Source organism: Zootermopsis nevadensis, unplaced genomic scaffold, assembly GCF_977971745.1.
Source record: "Zootermopsis nevadensis isolate Lab colony 2312 unplaced genomic scaffold, Znev_1.0 Znev_ptg000002l, whole genome shotgun sequence".
NCBI classification, from domain to species: domain Eukaryota; kingdom Metazoa; phylum Arthropoda; class Insecta; order Blattodea; family Termopsidae; genus Zootermopsis; species Zootermopsis nevadensis.
Window position 1 is genome coordinate 21,388,458 of NW_028259134.1, and position 18,632 is coordinate 21,407,089.

General features: G+C 41.5%; 1 protein-coding gene across 1 annotated transcript; it reads left to right on the forward strand.

The window, feature by feature from the left end:
• The first annotated feature begins 2,524 nt into the window (after window positions 1-2,524).
• Window positions 2,525-18,283, forward strand: eve (homeobox protein even-skipped). Its single transcript, XM_022077884.2, has 3 exons — window positions 2,525-3,022; window positions 11,420-11,607; window positions 14,720-18,283. Exons 1-3 carry the CDS (start codon window positions 2,776-2,778, stop codon window positions 15,359-15,361), a joined length of 1,077 nt encoding a protein of 358 aa, XP_021933576.2. The 5' UTR covers window positions 2,525-2,775; the 3' UTR covers window positions 15,362-18,283.
• Window positions 18,284-18,632: the final 349 nt, after the last annotated feature.

Below are 18,632 nucleotides of genomic sequence, written 5' to 3' on the forward strand. Positions count from 1 at the left end.
AGCCACATTAGTGACGTAATAATGCTCTTACCTATATCGACCTCAAGGCGTTGCATTCTCCTTTTCAGCGACTCGCTATCGAGAAAGTTACCATAGAAACGGCATCGTAGAGGGGGAGATAGGCGGAGCTTACATTCATCTGCTCGTCTGGACCAGTATCGTAAAAAGGGTTGCCTTCGCATGCAGGAGTAGTATAAGGAACGCGTATTTTTAATCAGGAAAATTAGTATTCAACGATGCGAGAAACTCTAATCCTACGTAGGGCCTGCAAATTTTTAGGACACTTAGCGATGACGAGTCACACAAATTGTTGGGCCGAGCGTAAAAGAAAAAGTTATATACATCGCTTATTGAAATTGTAGAAAAGTAATCTATAAATTGTCATTCATTCATTCATTTGTCCAGCAAATCAATGAACTCTGACATGACTAAGACCCGATATGATAAGGCTGAAAGAATTCTTTTGGCTATAGATCGAGATTCTGACAAAATACTTGTCCCATGATTTCAATTTATTGTTAAATATGTACAAAGAAAACAGCAGGAAAATCCATTGCAGAAAATCTGTGAGAAGAATTTTGGTATGGGATCGGGAAACAAAAGAGACCTGGCCTAACTTAAGAATTTATACTTTCAGCATTTGAACGACTTTAATAACAGTTGAAGGTTCTCAGGAGTCACAATCAATAGTCCAGAATTTTCAGGAAATCGAGAAGTATCCAGTTATGAAAATTACTTGTCTTTGTTTCCTAAACAAAAGAACAAACCGGTTCCATAATCCCTCCATTCAGCGTCTAGTGAGTGATTGTGTTCTTAAATTGTTTGGTCAACAGACTAATGTCCCCTGTCATCTGCTTTGTTAACCTGCCATTGTGAATCTGAGACAAATCCTATTAATTGTCTTCGCCATTAAATTAATGATCCTAATACCTGCGGCGGGTGGGGATTAGGTAGGACAGAGCTCTGTGGTGAACCTTGATGTGATTTCAGGTTAGAACGGCAGTGATGCTGATTGTGATCGTCTGGGACATGACGTCGAGGACTTGTAGGAGTTTATAAATGTTTCCCAGGCATTTGCTCCTTCCGTATTCAAGTTTAAAAGAAGTTTTGATCTAAAGTAGGGCCTTAAACTTGTCGACATTACTTATATTTAAATAAGGTTAACGAAGACAGCAGACACACGAAGTTTAAGACTGAAATTGACAAAGTAAACTTCAGAAATTAAAAAAAAAGCATAACATTTTAAAAACATTAGATTAATCGATACAAAGCCTTTCAAGTCGATTTATAACACCATTAAAGTCTTGTGTGGTCTTGTATATCTGCATTGTTTTTCTCACAAAGAGACAGACAGACATATTTAGAATTTATACGACAAGAAATATTTAAAGCCTTCAGCCCAAGTAATAACATTATCGTTCTGGTTTCCAATTCGTCACACACATAATATTTAATAACCGTTTCAGACAGTCGTCCGAAAACTGTTATTACGCGGTATTGCGGATTTCTGAAGTCAATGTTGTTCCTTTTTGTAAATGACGTAAGCCTACAACATAAACAAATCGAAAATGAAACTGGCGGAGTTGTATGATGGATCTGTAACTGAAATCATCGTCGTACTTAGTTAAGTACCAGCAATGGCGATTAACTCCGTGCTGGTTCGACTACTTATCAACGTATATTCGCTTATTTTGTTTCCATAAGCAAATATTACAGTGTCACGGTGGTCTAGCGGTCAGAACACTAGCCTTATAAGCCTGGGGTCCCGGGTTCAACTCCCGGTGGTGCCCGAATTTATAACTTGTGTTGGGCAAGGCCGTGGTCTAGGCATCACGGAGTTTTCCTCCGGGGGCTTCCCCGGTTTCTCCGTGGCATCCCAACAATTACTCCACTCACACACAGAAGAAGGCAATGGCAAACCACTTCTGGATCATCTGCCAAGAACGTATATGAACAGGTCCCAGTCCGAGAAAAGGATGGAAGGATCCTGTTCATATGGACCTGTCGTCAGACAGAACACTACAAATAAAAAAAAAAAGCAAATATTCTAACTCCGGGTTAACAAGCTTTTACATTGACGACATTTCAGGTACACAAGGCGACGAGTGTGAAGATTATTTCTGTTGAGGGATGTTATGGTACGAAGTCTGGTATAAATTCACCGAGTTTTTAAATACGCTACGCGTCGGGGTATCTGTTAGATTCTCAGGATAAAGTCCAACTGTTATGAACTGTCAGGATCCGTGAGATGCAAGGCATTTCTTGAGCTGTAGGAAGCCATCAGCTTCTCAATAAGCACTAGGCCTGTTACTATAAATAGCTCGGCTAGCTGTAAGCCGCTGTTTCCCTCAGAGGGGTCTCGCTCCTCCCCGTTGTAACCCTGGCAACCAGTTAGGGCAGGCCCAGAGTCGCGACCAATGAGCGGTCGTGACACGTGACTAGGGGGACTTGGGGCTTGATGGGCCCCAGCGGTGATGATAGCTCATCGCTCACGTGAGGAACGTCAGTCAACAATTAGCAGGACGTCACTACAGGAGCCTTCTCGACTTCTCCATGTGGTCACTGAACAATATCGTGTTCTGTTCCTCTGTTTCAAGAAACAGTTGAAAAGCGAAGATTTTTCGTGGAGAATTGTCTTCGCATAAATTTGTTAGCGGAAGATACATCGAAAATTCGTCTCTGTTTCATTCTGAAACTGACATTTTTTAACGTGGGTGTTCGATTGTTCTCGGTCCGAGACCGTTCGTCTGACTTTGGAACGCTGTCGGACGGAAGATGCAGGAATCATTTCGAGTTCTGCAACAATCCGGCGGAGCGCTGGACCATCGCCAGAACGCGACGTCGCACGCAGCTGAAGACTTCAGCATTTCCGGCAGTAAGAGTCATCACCATCACCACAAGACGACAACGGCCACCGTGGTGGTTGACCTGTTGCCACCGGCGTACACATCAGTTCTCGGGCACTCGCACCTCCAGGGGCCCCCATCGTCACCCCAGAAGGGAAAAGTCGACACTTTGATAGGTGAGTTCCTACACACCTCTTTGTTAAGTTAATACATTGCTGGATTCTAAGCGGAGGGATTTTGGAAATGTCGCATAATATTTTCAAATTGTTCCGGCTTATTATCTCGTCGTCTGCATGAAGAAACTGAGGAAAATCACGAAAGTACTCAAGAGGGCATGATATTTTAGGTTCTCATGGCAGTGAGTATGAAGATGGTTTTTTTATGGGATGTAATCTGGGAGGAAGTGACCTCTGAAACGTCGTAAAATTTCTACGAGATAAAGCGTAACTTCTCAAGAAGAAATTCATCTTCACGCTATCAGATTACGGCAGGAGATTCGGAAAGTTACACATCGCTCAGCCGCGAAGTTCGATTCAGCTTATGGTAATAAAGTTATATTAAACAGTCTTGCAATGTTTGCAAGTAGATAGAAAATTCAACTAAGCCTGCGCGAAGTGTTCCGTCAACAGTAAATTACGAAGAATATTGGTAGAGTAACTTTTGGTAATATTACACTGAACACAATCTTGTCTAAACAGCGTTTAAGAATTCAGTCCGTACCGCAAAGTAAACAACTCTTTACCATTATAAAGATCGAAAGGTTGGGGAAATAATCGATTATTGTTCGGGGAGAACCACATTCTGTGTCCAAAAGGCAGACGTAATGAATATTAATATACATAGGTGAAACACGTAAGTTATTATTCTTAACGCACAAAATTTTTTATTTTTAAAATAGCTTGTCAAATGTCTCCTTGCTGCAACGATGGATCGGTTCCTGAAAACTTATAATACCATCTTAAGCTAACAAAAAATTTCGACTAATTGTAATCCCTGTCGAGTCTAATTCTAAAAATTTATAATCCCGAAAACTAAGCTATAGAAAAGTTGATATAATTGCGTCATATTGTGAATTAAAATGTAATTATTCGTGTTTTTTCCGTCTAATCACAATTGTATATAAATAAAATCCAGTTCTCCTCGGATACGTTAGTACTTCTGAATACCTTCATGACATATTCACGCTCTTCCTCGGCCAATATTGAACCACTATCACTTCAAAATATACCCTCATTCCAATGAATTTGGCAGTAAACATCATCAGAAGTTACACAACAACAGTAATTAAGTTTTAGTTTATAAAATTATAATTTTTAACTTTTAACTTTACACCTGAAGATGGTTCAATGTAACCGAAACATGTAGCAAAAAGATGTACCAAATATGTAAATGATATTTTAATATCTTATGTATAAATTTTATTTATATACAATTGTGATTAGACGGGAAAAAAACACGAATAAGCTAGTCTCATTCATGATAATATTTCTTCGTCAGCAGCGAGAGACTTCAGTTTTCGCTTGAAATTGTTAGTGATTAAATAATGAGGTTGGAATGGATAGGAAATGTAGTACGCATGGATAAAATCAGAAATTTGTAAAAGACTTGCAGTTTAAATAGCTCATACGAAGAGAACACTTTTGGGGATGATATTGAAATGGAGTTCTAAGAAAGTGGTTTCGATGTTATCAATTAAACTTGCTTTGGGGCAGGTGAATATTAATAAATCTTTTCCTAAACGTCGGTCTACAAAGTCTTGACTAAGTCTTTATGACCGACATTTCAAAAGTGCTTACTGCCTCCATCGTCAGTGATACCATGGAGAGAGTACATATTTCCGTAATATTTGACTTCAGACTACACTGAGGTCGGGCCTAACCAGAAGATGATCGAAATTCTTATTGCAGGTCAATCAGGTCCTTGCTGCCTCCATCATCAGTGTTCTTCAGTTTACTTATCATGTATATATGATTCTCATGACAAACAGCGATTATTTCCTGAAACAGAGTTAACCAGTCCACCTTCGTAACGGTGAAATGTTGTGTTTTCTTTGCGGTACGTACCGAATTTTTAAATAATATTTAGATGCGCTTTCCTTAATGAATGCTGGGGGTAGAGGGGTGGATATTACCTTGAAATACTGCCGCTTCAAAACGCACCCCTTCCTACTCACCACACATTTATAACCTCATCAACTGATAGCTTACTGTCAGCTTATCATTAATAGCTAACCGCTAACACGCAAAGTGTCACCTAAGACATTAACTGTCCTAAATATTTGCCGTGGAAATTTACGGAGCGTTCTTTCCTTTGTTGGCCGACCGCAGTTTTCGCGGGTGTCCTGCCCCCCTGTCATGTGTCCACACCTAAACGAGCAATTTGCGGTGTCGCATTGTGTTCTACCACGTGGGTGGTGTCCTCGAGGCAGCTGGACAGTCATTTGCGCGGGGAAGCACTGGGGACAGAACCCTCGCCCCCTCGACATAATTAGGCCAGTTTCAGAGCCCTGCAGTCTTCACGGACAATTCAGTGTCTGCCATGTCCACAAATGAACATATCAAGACGACAGCCTTCCAGGATTCTGAGCCGCGTAGCCTCACAGAATTTGACAGACGTTTCAGAGATGCTTGTTTCAACCAGACTACGGCGCAACACTCCAGAAGACAGTCATCTTCAGACTCGTCACCGTAAGACCCCGAAACGTGACCATAAAGTTATAAGGTTTACTTACTCAGCGATGGACCATAGGACGGATTATTTTGTCTCAGAAAAGTTTCATTAAGAAGTTACGTTCAAGCCATGGTGACGGAGGTCTTGTTGAAGGCATTGCGTTCCCTTAAACTAAGACACTGCTTTTCTTAACCAGACAAAACCTATGGTAATATCAATAACGCCCAGAGCATTTTAAGAGTGTGTTCTAGAGAATAAGGCAATTTAAGGCGGTCTGTTTGTACACCATCACATTCTGTGCTTATTAGGAGCTGCTGTGATATCAGGTTCTTGTCTGTCTTATTAGAGAGCCATCTGGACAGGAAACAAGGGCAAGAAAGTGTTAGGATGAAAACGCACGACCACAGTGTGATGTGGTGACACTGGATGCACTGGCCGATAGACGCATGCACTCCCGCAAGATTTATGCGCCAACACTCAAAAAATCACCACCATATTACCAACCGTTTAAAAAATAATCCCCCTTTCAAAAGAACTTGCCATTAAGAGCCATTTTTGTGTACAAAATAGTAACTTTCCTGTAAGCACTTAGTCCTTATCGCTACTTAAACAGCCTCAGACATTGATGGCGTAGCTCGATTATGCACATTGCCCGCGGCTCTCTTTTACCTTTTTTGTTACTTGTAATTTTTAAGACGCGCTGAGCGGGCACGGACATACAGAAGGCCGTGAAAAGCCGGGAGCAGAGATAAGTAATGGACACGGCCTCCTGGAATCGCGGCTTATTCACAAGGACTATACTGGGAAGTCCTGCAAATAAAAGTATTTTGGAATTTATGGTGATTCTACTAACCGGACTGCATGAAGTCACCTTTTTTTATTATTTTCTACGTGACAGCACGCTAAAAACAGGACGGAACACTATATCATTGTTGTTGATTTGTGAACAAATAGAGACGCATTTGAAAATCAAGACGTCATGGAACACTTAGACACAGTTTACTATAGGCCTACACCAATGTACTTCCATTTCGGACTAATTTTTCCGTTTTCAACATTAAATGAACCGCTGTACAGGCCTACAACATTTTAATAGCTGGAATCTGATTTGTTAATTTGTACTCCACATGTTTCAGTCTATTATCCTGCCATCAATACCAACGTTTTCTCCCTTCCATTCAGAATTTCCGGCTAAAATACTGTATGCATGTCACATCTATTCCATGCGTGCTACATGTCCCGCCCACCTCATTCTCCCTCATACGGTCGCCATAATATTTGGCGAATGATATTCATTACTGTCTCATTTTTAAGGTTTTCAAGGCGGCAAACGTGTAGATTGTGGTTATTGTATTGGTCTTCAGCCTTGAAGGTGGGGGGGAGATAGGTTTGTCGTCAACGTTGATTCCAGAATACGGGACTGCACGGCCTCGCAACCAGGAAGACCACAATGGACAATATTCCGAACTGTAGTTGGCAGAGAACAAGAATTTGAATTTATGTCGGCGTGAAAGCCGGTCCCTGGGGGTAAAATAATGGATAGATCGCCGTACAGTTGACACAGAACGTATCGCTCAGGCTCACTGATGCTTTAGATGTTGATGACTGGCTTGTGAGATCTACTAACATGGTAGCCACTCCGTGGCCCAATGTCCCTCCTGAAAAGGTCGTGTATAATTTACGCTTAGGTACAAAAGAACTCCCCTCCTTTTATGAAATCTAAAATTTTATTTCTGTTATCAGAAGAGCCCGCTATCGTTCCGTGCCCTGATCCAATTTAAGCTCGTCAACACCCGAAACAAAATTTATCTCGCATGTAGTTTAATATTATTCACCCATCTACATCGAGATCTTCCAAACGGTCTCTTTCCTTTAGACTTGCCAAATACCTTTTTGTAGTCATTTGTCGTCCTCCGTGCGCGATACACGTGCCAACCGTTTTATAATCCTAATCCTATGTAATTCATTACTGTTACTGTCTTATGTCTAGTTGGTATTAATTTTTAAGTTTTCTACTTTAGGTTATCTGTTGTGTTTAAATACTTGTGCCTTATGGTTTTGTAATGTTATGAGTTGACTTATTTTGTGTGATGTGTGTTATTTTGTTGCGTCTTATTGTAACACCACTGCCACCGGGTATAAACCCATTTGCAGTTAATAATAAATAAATAAATAAAATAAATAAACAGGGGTTTAAGTCAAGCAGTGACTAAGGTTTTTAGAAGCTACGTAGTGCCCATAAGAATACTGACGCTCTGAAGCCAAAGCTCGTCTTAAAAAAATATTTAAGAATTCAGTCCGCACCGCGAAGAAAACACTACACTTCACCATTACAAAGATCAACTGGTTAACCTTGTTTAAGGAAATAATACGACTAAAACGCTAATTAACCTTTGGAGCCGAAGCTCTTTCAAATGAAACTTACGAATTCAGTCCGTACCGCGAAGAAAACACTACACTTCACCATTACAAAGATCGACTGGTTAACCTTGTTTAAGGAAATAATACGACTAAAACGCTAATTAACCTTTGGAGCCGAAGCTCTTTCAAATGAAACTTACGAATTCAGTCCGTACCGCGAAGAAAACACTACACTTCACCATTACAAAGATCGACTGGTTAACCTTGTTTAAGGAAATAATACGACGAAAACGCTAATTAACCTTTGGAGCCGAAGCTCTTTCAAATGAAACTTAAGAATCCAGTCCGTACCGCGAAGAAAACACTACACTTCACCATTGCAAAGATCAACTGGTTAACGCTGTTTAAGGAAATAACCGCTGTTGCAACTAAGAATCAAACAACGTCCTTACGTATAAAATGCAAAGTTACTGGTTGTTACAGCTGGTATATATAGTTACCACTGCGCTTTGAGAGGTAAAGCACCACGCTCCTGCCTGCTTGCGGCTTATTCGACACACCTTCATTAGAACTTCGTCCTCTGCCGGACTTAGGGACAGTTCAGTCTCTAGTTTGTGCGCCCTACCTGAAATATATCCTTTTAACACCCCTAATGGGCAACGTGTGTGCGCATCCCAACAGGAGGACGAAGTGGTGACAGCTGCCTCCCTCCCACCCCACTATGATCCATTAACAAGTGTCGATTTTAGGGTGGACAATTACAGTGAATCCCATCTCATACATATAAATTGATCATCACTATGAATCCCCCATCGGAGCATTTGACCGTTCAAGTAATTACATGTCAAATACACATAGAGTCCTGTTGTACCTGCCCCCCCGCTCTTCATTGTAGCCATATCCATAAACATGGGTCTATATCTGTACGTATGCACGTAGGACCGCGTAACAGAACAGTCCTCAACCTTCCGGGCCCGTAGCTCAACTACGAAACATTCCTACGAATTCACTCATAACATCAATGTGGAAATCTGTTTTGGAAAACGTGGTATTGAACTATATGAAGGTACATAATACCCCAGAGAAAATGTCACACAATTGGAAATCCCGCGGAGAGCAATTCGGACGTGGTACAGCCAATCCAACCTGCTTCATAAGCCTCCTTATTTCTTGTAAGATTTGAGGTTTTCACAGCGGTGAGTATGAAGATATCCGTCTTCTGGGTTGTTGCGCTGTGTAGTCTGGTCGATGTTAACCAACGTTTCAGAGGTCATACTGCCTCTATCGTCAGGGCGATGAGTATGAAGATTTCCGTCTTCTGGGTTGTTGCGCTGTGTAGTCTGGTCGATGTTAACCAACGTTTCAGAGGTCATACTGCCTCCTTCATCAGAGTATGAAGATTTCCGTCTTCTGGGTTGTTGCGCTGTGTAGTCTGGTCGATATTAACCAACGTTTCAGAGGTCATACTGCCTCCGTCATCAGGGCGATGAGTATGAAGATTTCTGTCTTCTGGGTTGTTGCGCTGTGTAGTCTGGTCGATGTTAACCAACGTTTCAGAGGTCATACTGCCTCTATCGTCAGGGCGATTAAAAATATGAAGATTTCTGTCTTCTGGGTTGTTGCGCTGTGTAGTCTGGTCGATGTTAACCAACGTTTCAGAGGTCATACTGCCTCCATCATCAGGGCGATGAGTATGAAGATTTCCGTCTTCTGGGTTGTTGGGCTGTGTAGTCTGGTCGATGTTAACCAACGTTTCAGAGGTCATACTGCCTCCTTCATCAGAGTATGAAGATTTCCGTCTTCTGGGTTGTTGCGCTGTGTAGTCTGGTCGATATTAACCAACGTTTCAGAGGTCATACTGCCTCCATCATCAGGGCGATGAGTATGAAGATTTCTGTCTTCTGGGTTGTTGCGCCGTGTAGTCTGGTCGATGTTAACCAACGTTTCAGAGGTCATACTGCCTCCGTCATCAGGGCGATGAATATTCAATAACCCAGAAGACAGATATCTTCCTCCTTATTTCTTCATCGTCATATTCTGTTCGCAGTTCCCGAAACACGGAATATCCCGGGTCAAATTCTGCCTTCCGCACTTTTAAATCTCCAAGTACAGTAAGTCCACGGAGCAGAGTCCTTCTTGAGATGCTAAAGTTCCTCACTATGCAGTTTTCTCCAGTCTCCTGTCGCTTCGCCATCTTGGGTCCCAATACTGTCCTCAGCGCCCTACCATTAACCTTCCAAGAAGTCTGCTTTTATCTTCGACAACTTTCCTAGGGTGAGACCAGTTTCGAACTAATCTTCTTACTTCGTAAACTATTTATTCAGGTCATGGACTAAATATTTCTACTTAACTTACTGGACAGTCCGTGTGTTCCCGTGGGTACGTGAAATCGCGGGTCTCCCGTCTGACAGGAAAACAGGAAAACGCGGGGAAATAAGAAAAAATCGAATCTGGTGATTGAAATCACAGAATTTATTTCCCGGTTCAATTTCCAACTACTTTCAACGAGATATTTAATAAATGTCTTCAGTTTCCCCAAGCCAATTCTGCGATAGTCCACGGCCACTTCTTTACAGGTTTGTTACCCTCCCCACGTCGATAATCATCTTCTCATTCTTTCGACAGTATCTAACATCTGTACTTGAGACATACTTAAGAAACGTAATTAGACTGATTATTCGACGCAAACAAAGTATAGTTTTTGTGTAAAGAACGCCGTAAGATTCTCGCTCCGTGCGGCAGAAACTGCAAACATCGGTTCTTCCCACGGACTTACGGAGCACTTGACTTATCTTGCGGTGCACGAGAGCCCACAGCCGGAAGATGGCTCTTGTCTCGACAGCCGCCAGGCGCCCGCCCGACTTGCCACGGACACCACTTTGTCCGTTCTGCCGGCGACATCGACACAACAAGGTCGGAAACTGCACTCCTAATGTATCCGACGACACAGATCCAACTGCAGAAGTTAGTAGCGGCTAATAAGAAGCTACAGATTGATCACGAACGCTCCGAGGTATAAGAAACTTCGTTTCTAATTTCAGGGTGATCGTTAAATGAATGGGAATATCAGGGAACTGAGATATACTTAACAAATTTTGATTGGAAACTCTAAAGGGGCCAGACAATTTGAGAGACATGTCCTTCTCCAGAACGGAAATCTTCTTCAGAAGCTGAAAATACGCTCGGCTAATTAAATTGTTGCCATTCATAAAACACGTTCGTTATCGTCCTCGTAAGAGTTTACAACAGGTCCCTATCCTGAGCCAGATGAATCCAATCCACACACTTCCAATCATATTCCTCGAATATCCATTTTAGATTTATCCTCCTATCTACGTCTAGGTCTTCTCAATGGACTTTTCCTCCCAGGCTCTCCAACCAAGATTCTGTACTTCTCATCTTTCCACAGGCCCCGCCCACTGTAATACCAATCTTTTTAATGCCTTAATCTTGAAATCCAAAGGCGCTAATAGCCAGTCCTGATATTTCTTACATTTTACACCGACGACTTATGGTTTGTTATAATTTTCTTTGATCACCAGATGGCAGTTCAAGCGGTGGCGGTGGTTCGTCAGCAGTCGCAGAGCAGAACATCCGACGCTACCGAACGGCGTTCACACGTGAACAGTTGGGGCGGCTGGAGGAGGAATTCTATAAGGAGAACTATGTGTCGCGGCCCCGTAGGTGCGAACTCGCGTCTCAACTCAATTTGCCGGAATCAACCATTAAGGTATGAAGGCCATATATGAGGTTAGGTTAGGTTTATTAGCTTTTTTTTAACGACAGTGTTTCAATTGAAGGCGTCATGTACCTAGCTCAAAGCATGACAAAATTGTCCGTGTGTAATTCATTTGCAGGTTGTTGGGTAGCTAACGATTTGGAAGACAGTTGTCTGGACCTTTTCAAAGTACTACGGCGGCATTGGCCCTCAGATACATCTAAAAGCCCTGAGATCATAGTCAAAACAAGGTTATGTCCGAATACACCTTTTAAATAAATTTTCGTAAACAATACAAAAAAATGCGTGAGATGAAGACGGATTGCATCTTGTTCATTTTAAAATTGCTTTCTGAATAACTTAAGTCTAATTTTTTATGTGCGGCCTAAGAAATCAACAGATTACAAACACACAGCTTTAGACTGGCCTACAATAAAATCCAATTAACAACCGACAACACGAAACGAGGCAAAATTTATGCGAAAACGAGAAGATATTAAATTTATCACAGATGGCATTCAAACATCAGGACTTTGACAAATTCTTTCGTATTTGGTACATCCGTCTTTGATCTTTAATCGGATACAAGACGTCTTCATAGTAAGAAACATCTGCCCTGTAACGAGTTCAACACATTCGGTGCGTGAGTGGTATTTGTACGCAGATACTGTAATGAGCAATTCATTCTCCACGGGGATACGTCGACCACACAAGATGGCGGAGAGAAGTGCTGTAATTAGCACCTCCTGCTGCATTGACAATGCTGAAAACATAAGCTCATAATCAAAATGAAGGGCTTTACGTAACGTAAATAATACATAAGAATTAAGTCCGTACCGCGAAGAAAACACATAACTTCACCATTACAAAGATCAAATGGTTAACGTTGTTTAAGGAAATAATACGACAAAAACGCTAATTAACCTTTGGAGCCGAAGCTCTTTCAAATGAAACTTAAGAATTCAGTCCGTACCGCGAAGAAAACACTACACTTCACCATTACAAAGATCAGATGGTTAACGTTGTTTAAGGAAATAATACGACAAAAACGCTAATTAACCTTTGGAGCCGAAGCTCTTTTAAATAAAACTTAAGAATTCAGTCCGTACCGCGAAGAAAACACAACACTTCACCATTGCAAATATCAAATGGTTAACGCTGATTAAGGAAATAATACGACTAAAACGCTAATTAACCTTTGGAGCCGAAGCTCTTTTAAATAAAACTTAAGAATTCAGTCCGTACCGCGAAGAAAACACAACACTTCACCATTACAAAGATCAAATGGTTAACGTTGTTTAAGGAAATAATACGACAAAAACGCTAATTAACCTTTGGAGCCGAAGCTCTTTCAAATGAAACTTAAGAATTCAGTCCGTACCGCGAAGAAAACACAACACTTCACCGTTACAAAGATCAAATGGTTAACGTTGTTTAAGGAAATAATACGACAAAAACGCTAATTAACCTTTGGAGCCGAAGCTCTTTTAAATAAAACTTAAGAATTCAGTCCGTACCGCGAAGAAAACACAACACTTCACCATTGCAAATATCAAATGGTTAACGCTGATTAAGGAAATAATCGCTGCTTATAGTGATAAGAATTGTATGAATCGTACATTTAAAAAATTCAGCGTTTCTAAAAATTGTTAAACTGGGCAAGTTTCAAAATCACGGGGCTACATTACGCCTCACTGAAATGGCGCTTTGGTACAATGTTTGCCTTGTACATTCCGGTGTCTCACGGGCCACAGAGCCAGAGATCTCAATAAAATCTTATTCTGTATCAAAGAAAGCCAAATGTTTTCCGAACCGCCCTGCTAGACTCGCACAAAGAATTGCCGCTCACTTGTTTATGGGCGCGATCACTTAGCAACCACATGATGAAACCCTTTCACGTGCCGCCATCTTTCTGCCATCATCACAATGTTACGTTTGGTAGCTTATGTGATAATTATATTATTACTTCGACTGCTTCAATATATCCATTAGTACCGCTTTCTTCGGCGTTAATTACTAGCACGTAAAAACCTTTTACAAAATTTTAACAGCCGCCAGGTTGTCTACCTGCGCAAAGTGCAGTGATCCGACACTGAACCAAAAACACTGCGACTCCCGAGTACTGACACGTGACAGGTGCGATCCATCAGACGAGAAAAAACTATCTTCTGGGCAGTGACGTGTAGTTTCATAAGCAACTACCAGTCTAACCTACTTACAGCATCGTTAAATAAACCACAAATTAATAAATAAAATTAACATGAACGTTGAACGGAAGTGGGCAGTCAGCTTTGAGATCTGACCGCTCGTATCTCTTAAGAAACAAAAGTTGTACTCTGAGTACAGTAACATCCCAAGGGCGTCGCGATGTCATTATCGCACAAATATTAACGTGGGTCATCGTGAGTCTGAGCTGCATTTTATACGATCGCCATGTTGTAAGCGTTACTCGGGGTCTCATCACTCAAAAGATTTGCAATCATTCGCTTGGTGGCAGCAGGTAACGTCAGCTTAACGTCGTTTTAACACCTGGCCCACTCCACAGCGCAATTAATTAGCGGCCGATAAATGCTTCATTAGCGACTGGTTGGCATGGCAGACTCTCCACACTGTTTTTTGCGAGACAAATTAGCAGATCCGGAGTCAGCTGATGATTTCCTTCCACTACTCAACCATCTTCAGGGCCTGATGGTTCTCGGTTCAGAGACCGACTCCTCATGCATCTGCACGCCATAATTTCATTCCTAATGGTCGTACGTCCTGATGGAGTGGTTAGCACTCGACATTGTGCTCGAAAGATCCTGGGTTCAAGCAACAGCACTGAAATCGGCCACACTGACAGGTCTTTCATGGTTCCCCTTAGTCACTCTAGGACAATTCTGGGGAAATTTCTTAAGTTAATCCATGATCGATTTCTTTCAAATTCATTATCAGGTTTTCTTTGCTGTAGCGTAAAAGAACCCGTTCATTTCCGTCTGTCGCGTTCTTCGCCAACCGAGGTAATTTTTGGATCACACTGCTGCAACTATTACCTCGGCCCAAGTCTGTTAATGACGGGAATCAAACCCGCGGCTCCTAGGCATGCAGACCACGTATGTACATGTGTATCCTGTCCCTGCTGCAGGTGTGGTTCCAGAACCGACGAATGAAGGACAAGCGACAGCGGATGGCGATGGCTTGGCCGTACGCCGTGTACACGGACCCCGTCTTCGCGGCCAGCATCCTTCAAGCTGCTGCAGCCAGTGCGGGCGGAATTCCTAGCATCGCGGCTGCCGCCTACAGCCCCTACTCCTACTACCACCCGCTTCACCGCTACAACCCTTTCCCACCCCCAGTGCCACCCTCGCCGCTCCACCGGCCGCAACCCTACCTCTCCCACCGCCAATCCTCTCCGCCGCCCCTCCTGACGACGTCTAACGCCGCGGTGCCCTCGCTGGGCGCCGAACTCAACCTCCCGAATATGCCGATTCTGCGGCCGTCGGCGTTCCCCGTGCGTGGTTCCAGCCCCGCACATTCGACCCGGTCGGAGAACAGCAGCCCGACGCTGAGCCCGCCCTCGGCCAACACCGACGAAGGCAACTGCGACGGATCGCCAAGTTGCCGATGCGGCATCGTCAACTGCGTGACGGGAGACGGCAAGAACAGTGACTACAGTTCCTCCGCGCCACCCGCCTCCTTGATCATGACGACAGCGCTCAAGGGCCCCCACGCCGAGCCCCCCAAACTGTTTCAGCCCTACAAATCGGACCTCACCGAACGCGCGTGAACCGTGATGTGTGCAATGCAAAGACCACGGTCCGACGACCAGGAACTCGACAAGAGGACCTTAAGGCAAATATGCACGGACACAAGTCGTGGCCTAATTTAAGGTACTATCCTAACATTCAGCTGATAATGAAATGAGCTGGTGTCCGAGGTGAGATTTGAAATCATGGACCTCCGGAATACGAAGCTGAAGTACTGACCATTCCTCCACGACGTTCGCCAATACGAAAGGATTATTTGCTCTTGTCGGGAATCGAACCTCGTTAGCCCAGACTGTCCTTGTAGCCTAAATATTCTATAGGCACAAAATTTACTGTTGAACACACCTTCTCGCGGGCATTAGACGGGAACTTTCTTGTTTAACCACAGACGTGGTGAACAAACCTGGTTTCATGATGCAGACAACAGAATTACCAAGAATAGAAATGATGCCTCAGTTCTGTAGACTGAACGGACATCAGAAGGTCTACGCAATTAGACATACGTAGGCATTTTAAATGCTCCCAGATATCTTAAATGGCCTGCCATATCAGCAAAAGTGTCTCCTTAATTTATTTATCAGACCAAAACCCGCCCGAGAGATAAAAACACCCATCACAATATTTCATTTTTAAACCGACACTTGGAAAAAAAATTAAAATACGTACTGAATACGTCGACTGTACCTACAAACTATTTAGATTTTAATTGAATAAAAATTTTCTTGGATATTATCCATCGTCTAGTAAATATAAAACGTAAAACGACGTTTCGGAGATGGGACTCTATCTCCGGTCCGGAGATAGGGATTAGCTCTATCTAGTGGGCCCAACTGTGTAGGAACCTGAAGACGGAGATAGAGTCCCATCTCCGAAACGTCGTTTTACGTTTTATATTTATACTAGACGATGGATAATATCCAAGTAAATTTTTATTCAATTGACTCTTCACCATCGTCAAGAAGTTTTAGATTTGATATTTAGATTTTAACTTATCAAGGGCGGTATTAAATGTTAGGAAATTTGGAATTACAAGTTTACAGGCGTTCGACGGTGATACTTTGTTTATCAACCAAAGAAAAATAGTTTTGTGTTATTAAGAAACAATGGCTGACTGCTACGTTTGTGTAAGGATATTTGCACTGCTAAATTTACGCTGACGAGTTGGAGATGGAACATTTGAAGACAGACGTGAAGTGAGAGGCTAAACTTTTTTTTTTCTAAAGTTTTCTGCAACGTGCATTATGAATTGTTACAAGTCATATAACTTTGTACATAGCTTAACATCTATTGATTTCCATTAAGTTTGTGAAACTGAATTTAAAGTGTTATTATAACATTCTCTCCTAAGTTACATCTTTCAGTGACTGTTCGAGTCGACTAAAGGTAAAACATGCATCTTGAATTCCACTCGTACAGCGCAGTTAGCTACTTTGCTAATCGTTTATCACCTGATATTTTGTAAAAACACATCAGAATTTTCCTATTTTAATATTATCTTTAATCTTTTAAATTATGCGGTATTTATTTCTGTTACAGCTTTTTAACAGTTGTCAATTGTAGTGTATTTGAAACTCAGTATGTTTTAAGTATTCTTATATTAATTAATTGTTTCATCTCGTTAATAACAATAGCCTACATAAGGTTTTACTCTGTACTTCTCCAGTGTCATGACCTCATTGATACATAAGTGGGAATAATTGCTGAAATTCAACTGTCGACGAGTTCCTCCGTGTCCTGATGCGTCGACCTCCGAAAGACTACCATCTCCTAAGTGCCACTAACAGAATATTCAATTAGGTTTTGCTGCATTGGCTTCAAATCTTTGCAAAAAGTAAGATTCCACATTCTGAACCGAACTGGGGTGTTTCCCACGGCTGCCTAATCATGTTTCTTGGTACGACAAACTTTTCCCTTTAAATATTCTTCTTACAAGAAGAGGTCACAATGTTTTGGTTGAGTCGTTGATACTGAGAGATCATTTATGAGCTTTTGGAACCTATTTTTCTGTACGTAAACTATTTCTTCTTCCTGTGGGGATGAACAAAGAAAGAACTTCATCGAATACAACCAAGGAACATTATTAAATGTAACGAAAAAACAAGCCTAACGAATATTCCAGTATTTGCAAACATTCATCTACTTGCATACTCAGTAGTTTTTCTTTTGTGTGTTATTTAAAAATTTAAAAACCCAATTGTAACTTCTGCCTCCATCTGCTTCAACAATTAAGAACTCTTCCTTTTGTATTTGTGGTTTCCGTATAATTCTCATTGTAGACAGCGATTATTTCCATAAACAAAGTTAACCAGTTGATGAAGATTTCCGTCTTCTGGGTTGCAACAACCCAGAAGACGGAAATCTCCATACTCACCGCTGTGAGAACCTCAAGTCTAACCAGTTGATCTTTGTAATGGTGAACTGTAGCGTTTTCTTTGCGGTACGGACTGGATTCTTAAATATTATTTAGATGAACTACAAGGGATTAAAGTTGTCTGTTATTGATTATAAATGAGTAATATTAACGTTAGTGGTTTATAAGTGTTTTACATGTTTCTACGTACGTGTCACATTGCAAAAATTACCTGACTATCCTTTTAGTTTGTTAATTCAGATCTTAAATAGCATGGAGTGTGCAAAAGGCTTATTTGTAACAATTATTGGTATAATTGGCAGCAATTGCCGGATTTATTTTCCCTCTTGACAGTTTAATTATGTTTATTGTCATTAAATCATTAGTCGATGAACCTAAATATTTGAACGTCGCCTGAGGACGTGTTGTGATTTATGAGAAAGAAGTCTGTGGTTGTTTTAATGATGTTTAAAACTAAGAAATAGTGCATCGATACCGCCTATAGAGAATATGTTTTACTGTGTATAGCCTGTGTTCTATTTGTACATAGCAAATGTGTTTAAGTGGAATAAAAATATAGGAAGTTATTAGAACTGACAGCAAAATTTTCATTTCATTTTTCCCGTCTTCCTCATTTCCAAGTTCGATTTCCCAGTTTCTTTCATATTTAAATTTTTAATAAATGAGCGTAAATCAGGCCTGAAATTGTACCTAGATCCCTTAATCAGCATTAAAGAACTTGTTTTTGTGATGAAGACGTCTTGCATTTTCTTTGAGGTAGGGACTGAATTTTTATTGCTGAACGAATTTCGATTAAATTTGGTGTTAGATGTCTACATGAAAATTTGTAAGAGAATTTGTTTTATTTTACGCAGAATTTGATCGTCTTTGTGGTGACGTGCGCTAGATATTGGCCCTCTGGTCGTGCAACGACGTTTCAG